Raw genomic sequence first — 18545 nt, 5'->3', positions numbered from 1 at the left:
TCCCCTCCTCTTCTCCGTCTCCTACCTCGTTATTTCCATCGCCAGGCCCCTCCCTCGACAACCCCTTATCTTAGTGTTATCTCAGCTGGACACATGTGGATTTTATTCTAAGGCAGGAGCCACTGGCCAGAAGGATCCTGACCCACAGGCTGTAAGTCAACCAGACGCACATCTATTATGTAGGTGACTAGAGTGGAGAGGAGATGAGAAGAGGAATGCAGACCAGCTCTGTCCCCAGGCAGCATCTCTGTATTAATCAGGATGGTAAGTGACAGAATCCGGACACAAAGCAAACACTGGGAAGTCCAACGGCATGACTGACTTCAGACATGGTTGGATCCAGGGGCTCAAAGGATGTCTTTGCTCCACCTCCAGCTCCGCTTCCCTTGGGAAGTGGCTTTATTCCCAGATAGGTTTTCTCTACGTGTGGGAATGATGACTGCTAGCAGCCCTAAACCTACATCCTTGCAGCACCCATGGAAGCAGCAGAGAGACCCTCCCTCTAACTCACAGAAGACCTTGAATTGGCCCAAATCCCATCAGAACTTGGGGGCCATACCTTTTCAGCAACATGGATGCAGCTAGAGATTATTATACTAAGTGAAGTGAGTCAGAAAGAGACAAATACCATATGATATCACTTATATGTGGAATCTAAAATGCAACACAAATGAACCTATCTATGAAATAGAAACAGAATTACAGACATAGAGAATAGACTGGTGGTTGCCAAGGAGAAGGTGGGTGGGAGAGGGATAGATTGGGAGTTTGGGATTAGCAGATGCAAACTATTATATATAGGATGGATAAACAAGGTCCTACTGTATAGCATAGGGAGCTATATTCAATATCCTGTGATAAACCATAATGAAAAGAATATGAAAAAGAATATACATGTGTATAACTAACTCACTTTGCTGTATAGCAGAAATTAACACAACATTGTAAATCAACTATACTTCAATAAAAAACAAAAAAAAAGAACTTGGGGGCCATAAAGAGAGGGAAACAGTGGTTCCCCCAGGAAAGATAACTGCCTAGACAAAAACGTGTTAGCTACTGATATATATCCACTGAAATCATGCATCTGTCCATTCTGTCAACAAAGAGTGCCTACACATCTTAGGTGCTCGGTTGACTAAGCCAAGTGCTGGGGATACAAGGATGAATAAACGCGGCCATCCAGGAGCAGTCTGGTGGGGAATACCAACCAGCAAATCAACAGTAGCAATGCAACACGGAAGTGCTGGGGAGAGAACCGTGCAAGGCATGACGGGAACACGGTGGGAGGAGCAGTTAATTCCGCTTTGATGGGGATTTGGAAGAAAGGACACAGACACGTGCACAAATAGTGCCCTGGGAAGATCCTCACTCCCTCCCTCCACACATGGGGAGCAGGACCGCCCCTCAGTGTCAACCACGTTCTGTCGGCAGAGGTCTTTCTGCCCATGGGACCAGCCTCTGCTCCACTGCAGGGGTTGTCCTTCTGGGCACCATGAACATTTGGGGTCAGGTGCCTCTGTCGTGGGCTGTCCTGTGCGTGGTAGGATGTTTAGCAGCACCCCTGACCTCTGTGCACCAGCGCCCCCTGCCTGCATGTGACAACCCAAAATGTCTCCAGACATGGCCAACTGTCCTCTGGGGGAAAAGCTGCCCTCAGTTGAGAACAGCTGCTCTAGTGCCTTCTCCCCCATCCCCTCCTCCCCCATCTCTCCTCCACCCCAGACTCCAGTCTTTGGAAGGGGGAAGCCTCCGTCCCCTGGTTAGGCAGGCTAGTTCCCCCTAAGGAGACATTTATCAGTACTCACCCATGTTCATCCAAGGGATGAACCCCCATCTCCAGGCCAGAGGTTCCAGAACAAAAGACTGGGTCTCCGCCCTGAGTCTCCTTCCGGGCTCCACCACCCAGGAGATACTACTCAGTAGCCGAGTTCATGTGCCAGGTGTGGAGGAGAGAACTGATTGCTCCCCACACCCCTCCCAGGTCCTCCCTCTGCTCCCCCAGACCCCCCTGAGGAGCTGCCCCTGCTGGGGGGAGGGGCGAGGGGGAGAGGCAGCGGCACTGAGCACTGCAGGCAGAACGGCTGCAGGTCTGTCTGAGCGAGGTGATCCAAAAGAGAAAGTGGCAAGTGGAGAGGAGCCTGGGACCTCTCAAGGGCCTTTCTTCGGGACCTTTCGTTGTTGTGCACGGGCTTTCTCTAGTTGCGGCGAGCGGGGGCTACTCTACTTTGCGGGGGCTACTCTCACTGCGGTGGCTTCTCTTGTTGCAGAGCACGGCCTCTAGGCGCACGGGCTTCAGTAGCTGTGGCACGTGGACTCAGTAGTTGTGGCTCGTGGGCTGTAAAGCACAGGCTCAGTAGTTGTGGCACACGGACTTAGTTGCTCCACGGCATGTGGAATCTTCCCAGACCAGGGCTTGAACCCGTGTCCCCTGCATTGGCAGGCGGATTCTTAACCACTGCGCCACCAGGGAAGCCCACAAAAGGAACATCTTGATAGTGACTGATGATGCCCAGTGTTCTGTGGGCAGGGCTGGGCACGCAGCCATGGCATCCATAGCATTTCTAGAGAGAATGCGAGTTGATGTCCATCTGCGCCCAACCTGTAAGGCTTCAAGGGCAGCTTGGAGGAGGGGAGTTCTTCTCAGGAGCGCAAGTCTGTCAGGCTCTTTTCCTTCCTTTTTATTATCGCGGGAACCTCCACTGATTGGACATGTCCTGACTCTTGCAGCTCTGGGGGTGTGCCGGGCATCCTGATGTCAGTGACAGTGGGGCGAGGAAAGAGAGGATGGGCCAGGGCAAGGCGTATCTTACTTAGTCCACCCGGGCGTGTACCACAGACTGTGTTTTTGAAGGATGGGGTGTAAAACACAGGCTCTGCCCCAGGTGCTATGTCCTGCATGTGTGTGTATGTCGAATTGCAACGCACATTGTGTGTTTGTCCGTGTGCAGGGGAGCATACGGTGTATGCCCAGGTGAGTACTGGTTTGTACACTCAAGCACGATTCCCAGTGCAAGCTATGTGGAAGAAGAACAAGTATGGCAGTGTTGGGTGTGTGCAAGACACACTGCAAGGGCATGGGAAGGACTGCGCAGGTGCAGAGATGCTGGGCGTGAACAAAGATATCACAGAGAGCGTGTGGAGGGGTGACCAGCACTGGGCGGGGAATGCACGGGGTATGACTTGTGGAAATGTGAGAACAATGGAACATACCGAGCAAGGCTGTGTGTTCAGGAGCGGCAGTACTGATACTGCAGCAAGCGCTGAGGTGAGGTGCTCGTATCCATCCTCACTACACACTCACGCTTCTCCCTGTGCCAAGGGGAGGCGGGAAGTTCCCACAGAGTCACACGCAGCGCGGGCTATATACTATGTATATAAAAGCACAGTAGAGGGCTTCCCTGGTGGCACAGTGGTTGAGAATCTGCCTGCCAATGCAGGGGACACGGGTTCGAGCCCTGGTCTGGAAAGATCCCACATGCCGCGGAGCGACTAGGCCCGTGAGCCACAATTGCTGAGCCTGCGCGTCTGGAGCCTGTGCTCCACAACGAGAGGCCGCGATAGTGAGAGGCCCGCGCACCGCGATGAAGAGTGGCCCCCACTTGCCACAACTAGAGAAAGCCCTCGCACAGAAACGAAGACCCAACACAGCCAAAAATAAATAAATAAATGCAGGGTTTAAAAAAAAAAAAAATGTACAGTAGAAAGGTCACTTTATCCTTCCTCCTTTGACCTTGTAGGATGGGACAATTGACAGTCTCTATGCCCGAGAGGCTATACAGTGAAATGGTTTTTAGCACAAACTTTGGAATCAGTGATTTGAGTTGGAACACTGCTCTACCACGTACTTGCTAAAAGCCTTCGACACATCTTAAACCTCCCTAAGACCCAGCTTCCTCATACGTGAAATGGGGGAAAATAGTGCTCCATGCCTCCTGTGGAGGTCATGAGAATTCACTGAGGTCCAGGGGTAAAGCACTTACACAGAGACAGAACAGTCCTACATGCTGGCTCTTGTTAACTACAGGATACGGAAGACAGCACTTAGCACCATCACAAAAATGCCCAAGGGACAGAGAACCTGGGCCCTGCCAAAGGCTCTGCTATCGTACCGAGGGCAGAAGCATTGCCGTGGAGGCCCCTTTCCCCCTCATGGCAACCCCACCCCTGCTGGAAGCCCCTGCGTTATCCTGCAGGAGACCTGGCAGAGGGGAAGAACTGACGACCAGCACATAAAGAAATGAGATTCCTCTTCCGAGGCACATCTGTGGATGGGAAAGCATGGGGGAAACAGGATGGAGACCAAGTCGAAGCCATCGGACACTCCAAGCCAGCTCAGGCCCTCAGAACAGAGGGAAGCACGATAGCCCTTCCCTACCAACTGCAGGCCTCAGGGCCTCAGCCCCTGGCCCCTCCCTGCTGCTCCTGCACTCAGGGATGTACTAGAACCCGCTCCCAAGACGGATACATGTTCTTCCCAGCCCCGTGTTCAGTGACATCACGCTGGTAGTTTGACATGAGCCATAGAGGGGATGTCTACACCATGAACATTGACAAATTTCCATGAGACTGGGGTGGGGTTGGTGGTGGGATACAAAAAAGAATAAAGATGTCAAAGAGCCATTAACAGGAGGAGAGAGAGGAGAAACCCAAGGGAGAAAAGCTTTCTCTCTTGACTTCAAAGATGCGGGCACTTGGACACCCAAGGTCAAGAACTCAGGCCTGGCACCATTCTAAAATAAATAAACATTTCACTAATAATAATAACTGTGGTAGCAGCAGCAAGAGAACATTTTCTGTGTTCTTCCAAATTTTCAGGGTGTGTTTAACCAGTTCACAATATCACAGTTTGGACCATGATGTGGACCACCCCCTGTAGCAAGTGCAGCAAGTGCCCCTGCCTTTAGCTCCCAGGCATTGGTTCTCCCTGTGGCTGGGAACGCTGCCCATGGACGCTTCATAAAGCCCCCGTCTGAACGGAGCTGCCCAGGGCAAGGTCACACCGCCTACCCTCCGGGAGGGGGTGGTGGGGTGGGAAGCCCACATCCAGGGACAGGTCCATAGAGGGCTACAAAGGTCTGGCTGCTGACCTGGGTAAGTGACATCTCTGAAGAGTTGTCCCAGCTCCAGAGATCCCAGTGGGATTGGCTGAGGCCATTGCTGCTACAGCATTGCAGCCCAAGCTCCCCCTCTGCCCAGTCCTGCATCCCTCACTCCCTCCTGAGTGCTGTTCCTGACACACTAAGAAACATCCTGCACTCAAATCTCCAGCCCAGAATCTTTTCCCCAGGGAACTCAACCTAAGACACCCCCTACCCATCTCCCTGTAAATAGACCACTGCCCAGAAGAACTAATGTCCAGTCCCATGTGGTTCTCTGCAGTGGGGGCGTGTGCGTGGCTGTGGAAATGCCTGGGACCTGCAGAGCCAACGCAGGTGATTCCTCGGAAGAGGTGCCTCACCGTGTGTTCTGCTGGGGGATGGGGGAAGTAGGGGGAGAAGCATGATGGAGTGTGCATGTGTATGTTTGTGTGTGTGTGTGTGTGTGTGTATACATGTGTGAGCTGCTCTTTGTTTTCCAGGCCAGCACCCCTGTTGAAGGGCACAGCAAGGGGAGGGGAGACAAAAGAAAGCCACCTGCTTGTTGAGTTTAGCAGCACCCAGGAGCTCTGCGGCAATAGCCACCTGCCCTGCTGACTACACAGGGACCTAAGCGTGCAGGAACACGTGCCCTCTCTACATCCAGGCACAAAACGCACACTGCCCCAAACACACAGCCCACATTCCAGGTCCTGGTTCTTGGGTGGAGATGGGAAGAACTCAGCCCAGCTCACCTTTAGTGCAAGAGGTGAAGCTGAAGAATCAGGCTCTGGGATCAGCTCCTGGTCACAGGTAAATCCTAGCCTCTGGCACATGTCACTCGCTTCTGCTTAAGCCCATTCATTCATTCCCCCAAAGACTCGCTGCACTTACTGTTTGCCGTCTTGCTGGCTCAGAAGCTCCCTTCCTGATGGGAGCCCCAGCTGACTCTTCTCAAGAGGATGCTGCATAGATGGAGAGCTTCTCCGGCACCTGGACGAAGAGGGTTCCTGGCCTCCCGGCCGACGAGAGGGCTCTGTTGGACAAACTGCAGGCAGTGGACCCCGTCCATGCTGATGGTTCCAAGCAGAGGCAGAACTTGCCCCCCGCCTTCCCCCATAATTCTCCTGCCCAATCCAGGCACTCACTGGTAGCCCATGGGTGAACCTTGCCCCTATTGAGGGGCAACCACGTTACTTGTTAACTTGCTGATTGGAAATGAGTTCCTCTTCAGCGGTGCTGGAGCTGAGCTAAGAATGAACACCTGTGGAAGGGAGGGCTTCTGAGTCCTTGTGCCCTTACAGTAACAGTCATACCATTCACTGTTTAGATTAATCTAGAACTTTACCAAGCACTCAGACGTGAGATCTCAGGTGCTGGTAGAATCTTCTGTGTTCCCAGGGGTGAGGGGTGGTTATGTTACACCAGCTACTCTGCAGCCTGGAATTTAATGTCAGGCAGGCCTGGGTGTGAATTCCCAGAGTTACTTACATTTTGAGGCTGGAGGTGGGACGTGCCAGCTCGATGCCTGGTACAGGGTACGTGCTCAATCCACGGCCACTATCGATGCTATTATCACTGCTGTCCCCCAGAGAAGCCCCTGTTTACGAGGTGAGCCCCCTTGGAGGCTGTGTGTAGGGCAAACCCATCCTGTGTCTGTTCTCATGCCATCCTCTGGTCCCTGGCCCATGTCAGAGGGCTGGCCAATCTCTGAAGGCCCGTCCCACTGCCTTAAGAGCTGCCAAATGTGAGGGCTTCCCGGGCTGGACCTTACATTTGATCACCAGGAAATGAAAACATAACGATACCAGGAGACTGAGGCCAGGAAATGCCTGCGAATCCCTGTTAATTTCACGCCGGTGCAAGTTTTCAGCCTCCCAGGCAACTTCAGTTATTGAGTTGGGTCGGGGGTGGACATCAGAGGGGCCGCAGCCCACCGGCAGCCGAGCTCTTAAAGGGACATCCAGGGAGCTGTCCCGGAAGATGAGCCAAAGAGTGTCTCCATCCTTCTTAATCTGGATCAGCTCAGACATGGCGACCCATGGTCACACCCAAACCCAGATTTCTTTTCCCTTATTTGGAATATGGTGGGCAAGTTTCTCCCCTACCTTAGCTTGTTTTCCTTTATAAAGACTTTTACAATAAAAATGTTAAGCTATGTGAGTTCTATCTAGAGCCCAGGCCATTCAGCTCACTAGGGGAGAGATGGATGTTTGCTGGGCTTTTTAGTTATAAAGCCGCTCAAATCCTAATATCAGAAGTTCATAGAGAGGAATTTAACAGATCATCTAAAGCAATTCAGTGCACATTGTTAGACAGTGAACTAGTTGCTGCTGCTGCAGTTTAGCCAACATTTATCGAGGTGTATTCCACGCCATCTCATCTCAGAGATGAGAGTTGAATAAAACATAAAATACAGTTCCTTTTTAAAAAAAATTATTTACTGATTTTCAACAATATTGCCACATTTGCGTTCTCTTCGTCCCTCCCTCCCTCCCTCCGAAATGCTCAAATGGTTCCTGAACCATGTGAAGTTAAGTTGTAGACATCGTGACACTTCACCCCTAAATGTTTCAGCTTCTATCTCCTGAGAACAAGGATTATTCTCCTGCAATAACTACAATACCACCGTCACTCCTGAGATAGTTAACACCGACATGATAATATTGTCTAAACTGCGTTCCATATTCCCTTTTACCCGAGTGTCCCAGGAATGTTCTTTGTGGCTTTTTTTAAAGCAATCTAGGATATACTCACGGATCATGCACTGCATTTGGCTTCTTCCTAATGTTTTGATAGATGTAAAGAAAGAGACAGAGCTCTCAAAGACTTTTGAGAAAGAAACTTCAGATTCAAAATAAAAAGACAAATCCTTCCATAAGGACACTTGGATGCTGCATAATTCTCATTCCTCACCACAGATGGGCAAATTATTTCTTAGAGGGGCATATGGACTCCTAATTATTCCAACAGTTTAATGCCATCTGGTCCCTACGAGCAGGAAAAGTGGTTACGAGGTGGTGTCAGGGAATCTTAGGCCCTGATCAGGGTTTAGCCCATGTTCTCTAATGCAAATCCAGGTCAATCTGGGCGGGGTCTGTTCTGGGTACTGGAAATGTGGGAAAGATGAAAAACATCGTTCCCGGTGCTCGGGACTTCCCTGGTGGTCCAGTGGTTAAGACTCCGTGCTCCCAATGCAGGGGGCCCAGGTTCGATCCCTGGTCAGAGAACTAGATCTGGCATGCGCAACTAAAGATCTTGCATGCTGCAACTAAGACCCAGCACAGCCAAATAAATAAATATTAAAAAACAAAAAAACATCCTGCTCTCACAGGGTTTATGGTCTAGTTGGGGAAGGGAAAAACAACGAGAGAGAGAGAAAGAGAGAGAAATAGGGAAATCAAATGATGGGGCTGGACTCCTAAAGGGTATAATAGATGGAGGAACATGCAACTCAACCTAGGACGGTGGAGAAGAGGTCCCATCTAAGCTACAAGCTGAAGAAGGAGAATTTGCCAGCTGAAGACAGAAGAGGGGTATCCTTGACAGGAGAAATAGGCTGTGTGAACGCCCAGAGGTGAGAAGAGGTGACCCAGGGCAAGTCACATACACAAGCTCAATTGTGTGGTGTGAGGGGACAAGGCAAGAAATTGAGGCTCTGGGGGCGGGAGGGGGACACGAGGGCCCCCGTAAACTGGGTCTTACAATACATGGTAAGGTGCTGGACTTTATCCTAAGACCAGTGAAGCACTATTGAGGGCCAGAACACGCCCAGATGTCCTTGCCCACTGTCTAGAATGATGGGGCAAGGGGGCAGAGGAAACGCAGCTGGGAAGCTGATAATGCAGGTGAGGAGTGGCCACAGCTAAGACAGTGAAAGTGGAGATGGAGAGAGGGGAACAGACAGATTTTGTATTTTTTCAAACTATTTTTTAAAATGGAAGTATACTTAATTTACAATGGTGTGCTAGTTTCAAGTGTACAGCAAAGTGATTCAGTTATACATACATATATTCTTTTTCAGATTCCTTTCCATTATAGGTTATTACAAAATATTGAATATAGTTCCCTGTGTATACAGTAGGTCCTTGTTGATTGTCTTTTTTTTTTTTAATTTTACTGAAGTATAGTTGATTTACAATATTGTGTTAGTTTCAGGTGTAAAGTGATTCAGTCATACATATACATATATTCATTTTTTTAGATTCTTTTCCCGTATAGGTTATCACAGAGATTATCTATGTTATATATAGAAGTGTGTATATGTTAATCCCATACTCCTAATTTATCCCTCCCCCCCACCCCTGCTATCCCCTTTGGTAACCATAAGTTAGTTTTCTACATCTGTGAGTCTATTTCTGTTCTGTAAATAAGTTCATTTGTATCATTTTTTTTAGATTCCACATATAAGTGATGTGACATTTGTCTTTCTCTGCCTGACTTACTTCACTCAATATGATAATCTCTATTACAGACGTAGAAAACAAATTTATGGTTACCAAGGAGTAAGGGGGGGAATAAATTGGGAGATTGGGATTGACATATACACATTACTATATATAAAATAGATAACTAATAAGCACCTACTGTATATACAGCACAGTGAACTCTATTCAATACTCTGTAATGGCCAATATGGGGAAAGAATCTAAAAAAGAGTGGATATATGTATATGTATAACTGATTCACTTTGCTGTACACCTGAAACTAGCACAATGTTGTAAATTAACTATACTCCAATAAAATTTTTTTAAAAATATGATCATCTCTAGGTCCACCCATGTTGCTGCGAATAGCATTATTTCATTCTTTTTATGGCTAAGTAATAGTCCATTGTCTATATGTACCATATCTTCTTTATCCATTCCTCTGCCAATGGACATTTAGGTTATTTCCATGTCTTGGCTATTATAGATAGTGCTGCTATGAACACTGGGGTGCATGTATCTTTTCAAATTAGAGTTTTCTCCAGATATATGCCCAGGAGTAGGATTGCTGGAGCATATGGTAGTTCTATTTTTAGTTTTTTAAGGAACCTCCACACTGTTTTCCATAGTCGCTGCACCAATTTACATATCCACCAACAGTGTAGGAGGGTTCCCTTTTCTCTACACCTTCTCCAGCATTTATTATTTGTAGAGTTTTTAATGATGGCCATCCTGACTGGTGTGAGGTGATAACAGACACATATTTTGGAGATAGGATCCAAGGCTTTTGTAGACAGAATGTACACAGGGAGTAAAGAAAAGTGAGAACCTAGGATGAGACCCAAGTCTCTGTAATTAAAATATTTTAAAACAGGGATGGGCAAATTAAAACCTGAGGGCCAGTGGCCTGTTTTGGAAATAAAGTTTTACTGGCATACGGCCACACCATTTGTTTACAGATTGTCCAGGGCTGCTTTTAGCTACAACTGAGGAGGTGAGTCGTTTTGACAGAGACTGACCATATGGCCTGCAAAGCCAAAGTATTTATTGCCTGGTTCTTTACAGAAAAAGCTTCCCATCCTCTGCTTTAGAAACTTGTATTGTATTGCTTGTATTCCAGAGATGCCTCAGGAAGAAAAAAGATATTTTAGTCAAATAAGTTTGGGCAATTCTGTATTCTATATTGTTTTCTTGGCCACTCACCACAGATGTAGGTTCACTGAGAGCTCTGAGAAGTCCCACAGTAAAGAAATCTCTTTACTTTATTAAAGCCAACATTTCCCAGATGTATTTGCTCTCAGGCTATTTTTTAGTTTGACCCTGAGGAATGTACCTGTGGACACTTGCTTTAGAAAGATGAGGAGGTATACTGGAGGGGTAAAGATTAGTGAGAGTACCAGTCATGAAATCGGTTAAGACACCCCATTAAAATGACAAGAATCAGACAAAAGGGTCTGGTCTAGGGCTCAGGTCAAAAAAAAAAAAGGAAGAGACATAAGGGAGGCTGTGAGGGCAGAATCCTCAGTTTAATATTAGATAACTTTAAGGAACATGAATGGAGATAGGAAGGCAGAGAGTGCAGGAGGAAAAGGAGGAGAAGAGGCTGGCTTGAGGAAAAGTGAATTCCAGTTTAGACACACTGAGTTTTGTTGGCTCAGAGTAAGCAATGAACTTTCGCTTCCAGGAAGATGGAGTAGGCATACTTCTTCCTCTTCCTCCCACTAAGTAAAACAAGAACTTTGGACATTGTATATGAAACAAATATAAGAAGACTCTGAAAGTGCAGAAAGGAAGGCAGATGGCTAGGGACCTCAGGATCTGATGAATGGCATGGTGATGAGTTCTCTGGGTTTTCTTTTTGCCTCACATATCCCAGACTGAGTGCTGGAGAAACCCACAAACGCCAATGGTCCCAACAAAAAAAAAGTTCAACAAAAGCCTGCTCTCTCTAGCCAAGACCTAGCAAAGGGGTAGACTAGCAAATAAAACCTTTTAGACAATAACCACCCTACTCTAGCTAAATACCATGGAAAAAAAACTGTGGCCACACTTTCACCTACACAGGCAAAGGCCAAGTAGGGACCCTAAACTTCCACCCTCAAGAGACTGTGATGAGGGACTTCCCTGGTGGTCCAATGGTTAAGAGTCCATGTTTCCACTGCAGGGGGGCACAGGTTCGATCCCTGGTTGGAGAACTAAGATCCCACATGCCGTGCAGTGAGGCCAAAAAATTAAAAAGAAAAAAAAAAAAAAGAGGCTGTGACGAGGTGCCCCAACACTCCCCTGGGATGGTGTCAGAGAAGGCCAGTGAGCAGTGTGGACTGCTTCCCCCACCCCAACCAGGTGTCAACAAGGCCAAGTGGGTACTTGGACTTTCACCTCCACCTGATAATGAGGTATGCCCCCCACCCCATTCCCCTGCTGGAATGGTATCAGAGCAAACCAGCTAAAACTGGTTTACATAAGATCCAGAGTTTCAGAACATATAAAAATGTCCTGGTTTCAGTCAAAAATCATTCATCATACCAAGAACCAGGAAGATCTCAAACCGAGTGAAAAAAGATAGTCAATAGATGCCTTCTCAACAACAAAAAAAGAGATTTAGAATTTTCTAACAAAGATCTTAGAGGAGCCATGATAAAAATGCTTCAATGAGCATTTATCAACACACTTGACAAAAATGGAGAAACAGAAAGCCTCGGCATGGAAACAGAAAATCTTAGCAAAGAAATCAATGACATAAAGGAGAACCAAATGGAAACATCTGAACTAAAAACAAAACATAACAACTGAAATGAAAAGCTTAGTGGATGGGTTCAAGAGCAGAATGGAAGGGACAGAGGAAAGAACTGTGAGCTAGAAGATAGAACAATAGAAATGAGCTAATCTGAACAACAGAGAGAACATAGGCTGAAAAAATTAAAAGATTAACAAGAGCCCCAGGGACCTGAAGGACTGTAAAGATGAGAGTCCCAGGAGGAGAGGAGAAAGAGGGTAGACTGAAAAAGGACTCAACTAATGGCTGAAAACTTCCCAACTTTGACAGGAATCATCAGACAACAGATTTAAGAAGCTAAGTAAATGCCGAAGAAGATAAACCCCCTCAAATCCACATCGAGACACATAACACCTTCTGAAAATTAAAGATAGAGTAAGTAAAGTATCCAAACTTTACTAGGCTGTCTTGGACATTTAGAGGCTTCTGCAGCTGAGGAACAGGGGCTGGGGAGCAGGGACTCTGTTTAGCCCAGATCACGACGGTGTCAATGACAGTGCAGGAAGCCATGTGATTGGGGTCAGAGAACCTTGCAAGATTTTAGGGCACTACCGCTTAGCTTGGATCCCTCCATAAAAACAACCTCCTACGGTTTACAGTGGAATGGAAACAGGGTTCTTTTGATGTGTTGAACACACCACATCTTTGGGTCCCTTCTACCTGCTGTTCCCTCAGCCTAGAATGCCTGTTCTTTGCCTGTTCACATTACTGGCTACTTCAGGTTTCTGCTTAAATGTCAGTTTCTCAGAAGGGCCTTCTCCTCTGGACCAGTCCCCACCCTAAGATATTTTGTCATAGCATGCTGTTTTCTTCTTGTTATCAATCCCAACATGCAAATATTTATTTATTTGTTGACTTGTATATCTCCCCTACTAAACTGTCCTTGCCCTGAGACCAGAAACAACCCTGTGTCCCGAGGGCTTGACCCATCGTCTGGTACAGTTGACAGACAAGAGTCTTGTTGAATAAATGAGTAAAGAGCTAAGGAGGTAAGGGACCACCTTTAAAAGAACCCCTGTGTTTCAGGGGCTGAGCTAGCACTTTATGTACATCACCTCGTTTAGTTGTCACAAGTTGACAGTGAGGTGGGTATTGTCCTCTCATTTCACAGATGAGAAAACTGAGGCTCAAAAGGGTACTGTCTCATACCCAAAGTCACACAGCAACCATGATGGAGAGCCCAATTTCACACACGGACTTTTTTTTTTCCTGCCCGTGTATTTTCCACTACTCTACCCAGCCCCCATGTTAAGGCAAGTTATCTGGGTTTAAGCCCCAAACCTACACCCTTCTTGATAGCATCTTATAAAACTCACTCAGTTTGCGCATCTAAAATTCTGAGAATGAGGCATCAAACCAGGAGCAGAGGACAGGTAAAGAGTATTTCACTCCACCAGTCTCTAAGCAGTTGGGTTGGAGTTTAATTTAAGTGCCTGGGTACCATGGAGATGCAAGCTCTATAAGTACCCAAGAGAGGCTTCTTTCAGCCAGCCCACTGCTTACTGTGCTTGCACCCCCTCCCCTGCTTCCCACCAGGGCTCCTCTTCTGCAGTTGGGGTAGATGTGGAGGAAAGCAGTGCTTTGCAGGAACTCCCTCCCTCTGTTCACACCCTTTCTTTCTCCTCCACCCCGACTCTCGAAACTGAGATTTCATCTTTACCTCCTCCTTCAGTGCATAATTCATTTCCTCGTTGGTGAAAGACACAACAGCTCCCAGCCCCCAGTACACAGAGGCCTCTTGGATGGGAGAGTGGAAACCTCTCCTGCCAGTCCCAGGATAACCTCCTGTCCCGAGGAAATCCAGTTCGGTTAATGAATGGACCAGCAAGAAAAAGGAGGCATAGGGAGAAAAGTACCCCTCCTTCCACAGAGACAGCTCAGCCTGTTAAATCCCCTGCTATCTAAGCCCCAGGTGGGTCTTGTTGACAGCATTGGTGGAGGTTGAGAACCAGGTTGGTCTATCTTCAGCTTGGAATTCAGAACCCACACCTAAACTCTGCCCTTTCATTGTAAACTCAGCTATAGCCTCAGCATGCCCTCTCCCACCTGCAACCACTCCAACAGATATGCAATCTGACTGAAAGCAGGAGTTCAAGACTAGTAGTCTCCTGGCTGCTCCTCCACCCCCTTCCAACCAGACTGTTTATAACCTGAAGTTCCTTCTTCATTGGCATTCTAGATCCTACACTGCCATGAATTCAGGAGCAAAAAACCAGTTGGGAGGAGCTGAGTTGGACTCTTGGCTCTATTATTTACCATGTCACTATAGGAAAGTCACTTCGCCTCTTGAGTCTCAGTTTACACATCTGTAAAATGGGACTAATGAGAACCAGGGCAATGAGTCATTATTCATAGAAACTCCATCGATTTGTAAAATGAATTGACTGTGCTAGACTTATTTCGATGTATTTTCAAGCTCTGTATTAAACACTGAGGACCCAGAGGTAAATAAGAAACCACCTCTTCTGTCTCAGCTCTCATATCACCAAGGTTTTTTGCACCCTAATTTTCCCTGGCTTAGGACATGGCTTCCCACCATTGAAAGAAAATAGTTCACGGGGGCTTCCCTGGTGGCGCAGGGGTTAAGAATCCGCCTGCCAATGCAGGGGACATGGATTCGAGCCCTGATCCGGGAAGATCCCACATGCCGTGGAGCAACTAAGCCCGTGTGCCACAAGTACTGAGCCCACGTGCCACAACTACTGAAGCCCATGCACCACAACTACGGAAGCCCGTGCGCCTAGAGCCCGTGCTCCTCAACAAGAGAAGCCACCACAATGAGAAGCCTGCGCACTGCAAGGAAGAGTAGCCCCCGCTCGTCACAACTAGAGAAAGTCTGTGCGCAGCAACGAAGACCCAACGCAGCCAAAATAAATAAATTAAATAAAATAAATAAATTTATCAAAAAAAAAAGAAAATAGCTCACGGGCCGAATTATGAACCACACATAATGCACAATTAAAGAAAGGGGACATTATCGGCTCAGTCACATAAACGTAACTGCATCCTCCAGGATGCGTGGGAGGCAAAGCATGATATAGGGAGGAACAGTCATGGAGTCGGAAGAAAAATCTCCGCAGAGGTTTCCACAGCCTCCATTTCCTTGAAGAATGTCGATGCTAACAGGAAAGTACTGCTGGCATATCTGTTCTTTTTTTTTTTTTTTTAAAGCTAATTTCTCCTCCTTACCATCTTCATGAAATATGTTACCCTGCCTCTCTGACTCTCTGAGACACATGTGTGTTCTCCTTTGCTGCTGCGGTGGGGGAAAGGATTTCAGTGGGTGTCTTTTAAAAAACAAGACAACCTGTTTTCAGGCTCAGGTGGGCGACCCGGTTGTGAAAGCAAAACGAAGAAAGGCTTGTCCTGTGGTTACTTCTGCTCGGCCCCTACTCAGCTCCAGAGCAGCCAGATGCAGCCCCAGGAGGAAGGCCGGGAGAGGCTGGGCTTCTTGTCAGATTCCTGCAGTTCGTTCACCTGTAGAATAATGTCCAATTTGCCCTATCACATGGCTGAGCCGGTTTTACCTTTAATCCCTTTCACGTTGGTCCTCAGCCTCGAAGAATGCCTGGGGATGATTCACCCACCATCACATGGGGCAGGCAGTCATCTGTTTCATTACCTCACCCTGCTTGCAGCTTCTGAGAGATAACCCAGGATTCTTCTGCCATGGGGAGGTGGGGGGGGCGGTGGAGGTAAGGTGAACAGAGTAAGGCTTTAAGGAGTTGACTCCTGCTCTGGTCTCAATTTCCTGCTTCCCAGCCCAGGTCTAAAGATGTGCAGGAACAAGTCATGTGGAAATGCCAGGGCTTGGGCACCTGGGCTAAAAAGAAAGTTGGATTTGGTGGCCTAAAAGGGGTTTTCCCTTCACAACCAACATCAGCCAGTGGGAAGGCATGGTTGCAAAACAAGACAACAAAATGAAAGCAGCAATTAGGAAGATTGTCACAAACAACCACACACAATTTTCAGGCAGGGAAAGGACATGGGCTTGTGTTTGGAACAGAAAATACCTCATCAGTTTCACTGGGGTGTACATGGTGCTCCAAATGTACCACAAGGAGGCCCCTGAGATGACAGCTTACTGTGGAGTGCCAAGCCCTCTACACTTCTCATCTGTAGCCCTTACAACGAGCCCTACAGAGTCTAGATTATTATGGTGACTTTCAGACCTAAGACTGGGACTTCAGTTAAGCAAGTTACTCAAGGTCACACAGCTAGAAAATAGGGAGGGTTTAAGACCCACACAGACTGGTTCCAGAGCTTTTGCTTCTCAGCCAAATAATTACGAAGCAAGCATCAAAAGGGACGAGCATTCATAAGCATCTATGATATTCCAGATCCAGACCATGCATAGGTCCAGGAGTTGCAGAGTAACTAAAAAAAAGAAAGAAAGAATAGGTTAATGGTGGAGAGCACGAGTACTGAAGTCAGGCCTAGGTTCACTTATTAGCTCTGTATCCCTGGTCAACAATATATCATCTTGGAGCCTCAGTTTTCTCATCAGTGAAATGGGTATAATAAGTAGTATTCCTTATTCCAGAGTGGTGTTGTGACACTTACATGAGATCCTGCGTGTGAAGCACCTAGCACCATGTTGACTTTAATTTTGAGCTATTGCCCTCATCACTAATGGGAGGATTTTATACATAGTAAAGTTGAGGCCCAAGCAGAGGTAGTGTTAGAGGGCTATGGGAATCTCCCCATAAAAGGAGGGGGAACTCCTACTTCTAGGTATTCTGAGGCCAGTCTGAGGCCCACATTTCTGGACTTTTGTGCATGGCATCTATGGAATGAGGGAGGGAGGGTAAGGCCAAATACTGAGCCCATGAGTCTGGCCTTAAGAAGTAACTGGCTTTGCAGAAGGCATTTGGAGGTGAGGAGCTGCCGTGGTGGGCCTTCTCTATCAAAAGAAGGTGAGACCACAAACATGGGATTCTCCCCTTTGCTCAGCACACCCTGGCCCATACAACACAGAATGCTGGCTCCTCTGGGAGACTGTGGGGCTCAGACAAAAGGATACACCACACTGGGCTTCATTCCTCCAGTCCAGCTCCCCGCTATATATCCAGGGCAAAAAAAGGTTAAAGACACAGTCAGAAGCCATAGACAGCCAGTTGATCCTTAACTCAACTGTAATTAAGTAATTACGAATTTTTAATTTCTCAAGCAATATTGATTTTAAAAATTTCTTCTCATTTTTTTTCAACATGGAATTTTGCTTTGCTTGCTTTCTTCTTTTTCGTAACCCCCTTCCCCCAAAGCTATAACATATCAAATAGTATCACAGATGAGGACGCAGGTGAAGCTGCCTGGGACAGGTTAAGTATTCAATTTAATGAACAACAACAGTGTCGTTACTATTACTTTTACAGAGTGCTTCCCTGACACCCCCTGGAAGTCCTCCGGGGGCGAGGCGGGTGGGGTAAGTTGATAGCACTCCTAATTTTACGGTCCCGGGGAAAAGCCAGCTACATTTGCAAATACGAGGGGTGGGGGGATGGGTGAGACAACGTGAGGAGAAGAATAGAATAAGAGGGAGACAGATGGTGTGTGTGTTGGGGGAAGGGATCAGAGATCCTGGAAAACTTATGTTCCCCGATTTGCAAGAATGTTTCCATTTAACCACTTCTTGCCTGACTCCTGATTCTACATGAGAGAAACGAGGAGTTGTAAGATTTGGTGCCACCTGTGCAAGAGCCTAAACACTCGGGGTGGAGACAGCCAGGAGCGTTGGGAAGCAGAGGGAGAGCGGGTCGTGCTTTAGCCTCCTGGGGCGCCAGTCTGGGTCAGGGACCCAGGTAAGGGGCGGGCTCCCATTCCTCCGGCAGGAGCAGCCGGCGGTTGGGACTGTCCCACGAGGGGGCGCGTCTCGGGCCCTAGGACCCGCCCTCGCTGCGCTGGGCGCGGGGAGGGGACGCGGGAACCCTGGCGCCCGGTGCTCCGCCTCCCGTTTCCGGGGCAGCGCGGTTACCTGCACCGCCCGAGCCGCACCTGGCGGAGGCAGAAGTCGCAAGCCGAGCGGTCGCTGAACGGCGGAGCTGAGAGGAGGGACAGCACCCGGCTCGGGGGAAGAAGAGGCGGCGGCGGCGGCGGGCGGCGGGCGGCGGCGTGGAGGCTGCAGGGCGCCGCGCGCCGCGGAGGAGGGCAGGCGGCAGCTGCGCTCGGCTCGCTCTGCCCCGCCGGCGGGGCGCGCACCCGGGCCCGCACCGCGCCGCTGCGGACGCACATGGCAGCGTGAGAGGCCGGCGGCGGGAGGAGCGG

At 48.2% G+C, this 18545-nt stretch overlaps 1 protein-coding gene and 1 long non-coding RNA gene across 7 annotated transcripts in view; both read right to left on the bottom strand.

The window, feature by feature from the left end:
* The window catches only part of LOC118892909, a 68701-nt gene extending 62520 nt beyond the window's left edge, over positions 1-6181 (bottom strand). For all 5 annotated transcript variants that reach the window (XR_005019364.1, XR_005019365.1, XR_005019367.1 and 2 more), the window contains exon 1: positions 5973-6181. This is a non-coding gene — a long non-coding RNA (uncharacterized LOC118892909). The remainder of the gene's footprint in view (positions 1-5972) is intronic.
* Positions 6182-15449: 9268 nt separating this feature from the next.
* On the bottom strand, positions 15450-18533 carry LOC118893507 (probable E3 ubiquitin-protein ligase DTX3). Of its 2 annotated transcripts, none has more exons than XM_036849152.1 (2): positions 18256-18533; positions 15450-16658 (listed from the first exon to the last, which is right to left on the bottom strand). In XM_036849152.1, the coding sequence occupies exons 1-2, from the start codon at positions 18510-18512 to the stop codon at positions 16598-16600; spliced, it is 318 nt and encodes a 105-aa protein (XP_036705047.1). In that variant the 5' UTR covers positions 18513-18533; the 3' UTR covers positions 15450-16597. The 2 variants fall into 2 exon arrangements, with proteins under 2 accessions (XP_036705047.1, XP_036705048.1); XM_036849153.1 differs by having other exon boundaries at positions 18276-18533.
* Between the last annotated feature and the right edge of the window lie 12 nt (positions 18534-18545).

The sequence above is a fragment of the Balaenoptera musculus genome, chromosome 3 (genome assembly GCF_009873245.2).
Source record: "Balaenoptera musculus isolate JJ_BM4_2016_0621 chromosome 3, mBalMus1.pri.v3, whole genome shotgun sequence".
Classification (NCBI taxonomy): Eukaryota; Metazoa; Chordata; class Mammalia; order Artiodactyla; family Balaenopteridae; genus Balaenoptera; species Balaenoptera musculus.
Note: the sequence above shows the minus strand (reverse complement) of the source record. Positions and strands in the feature narration are given on the sequence as shown.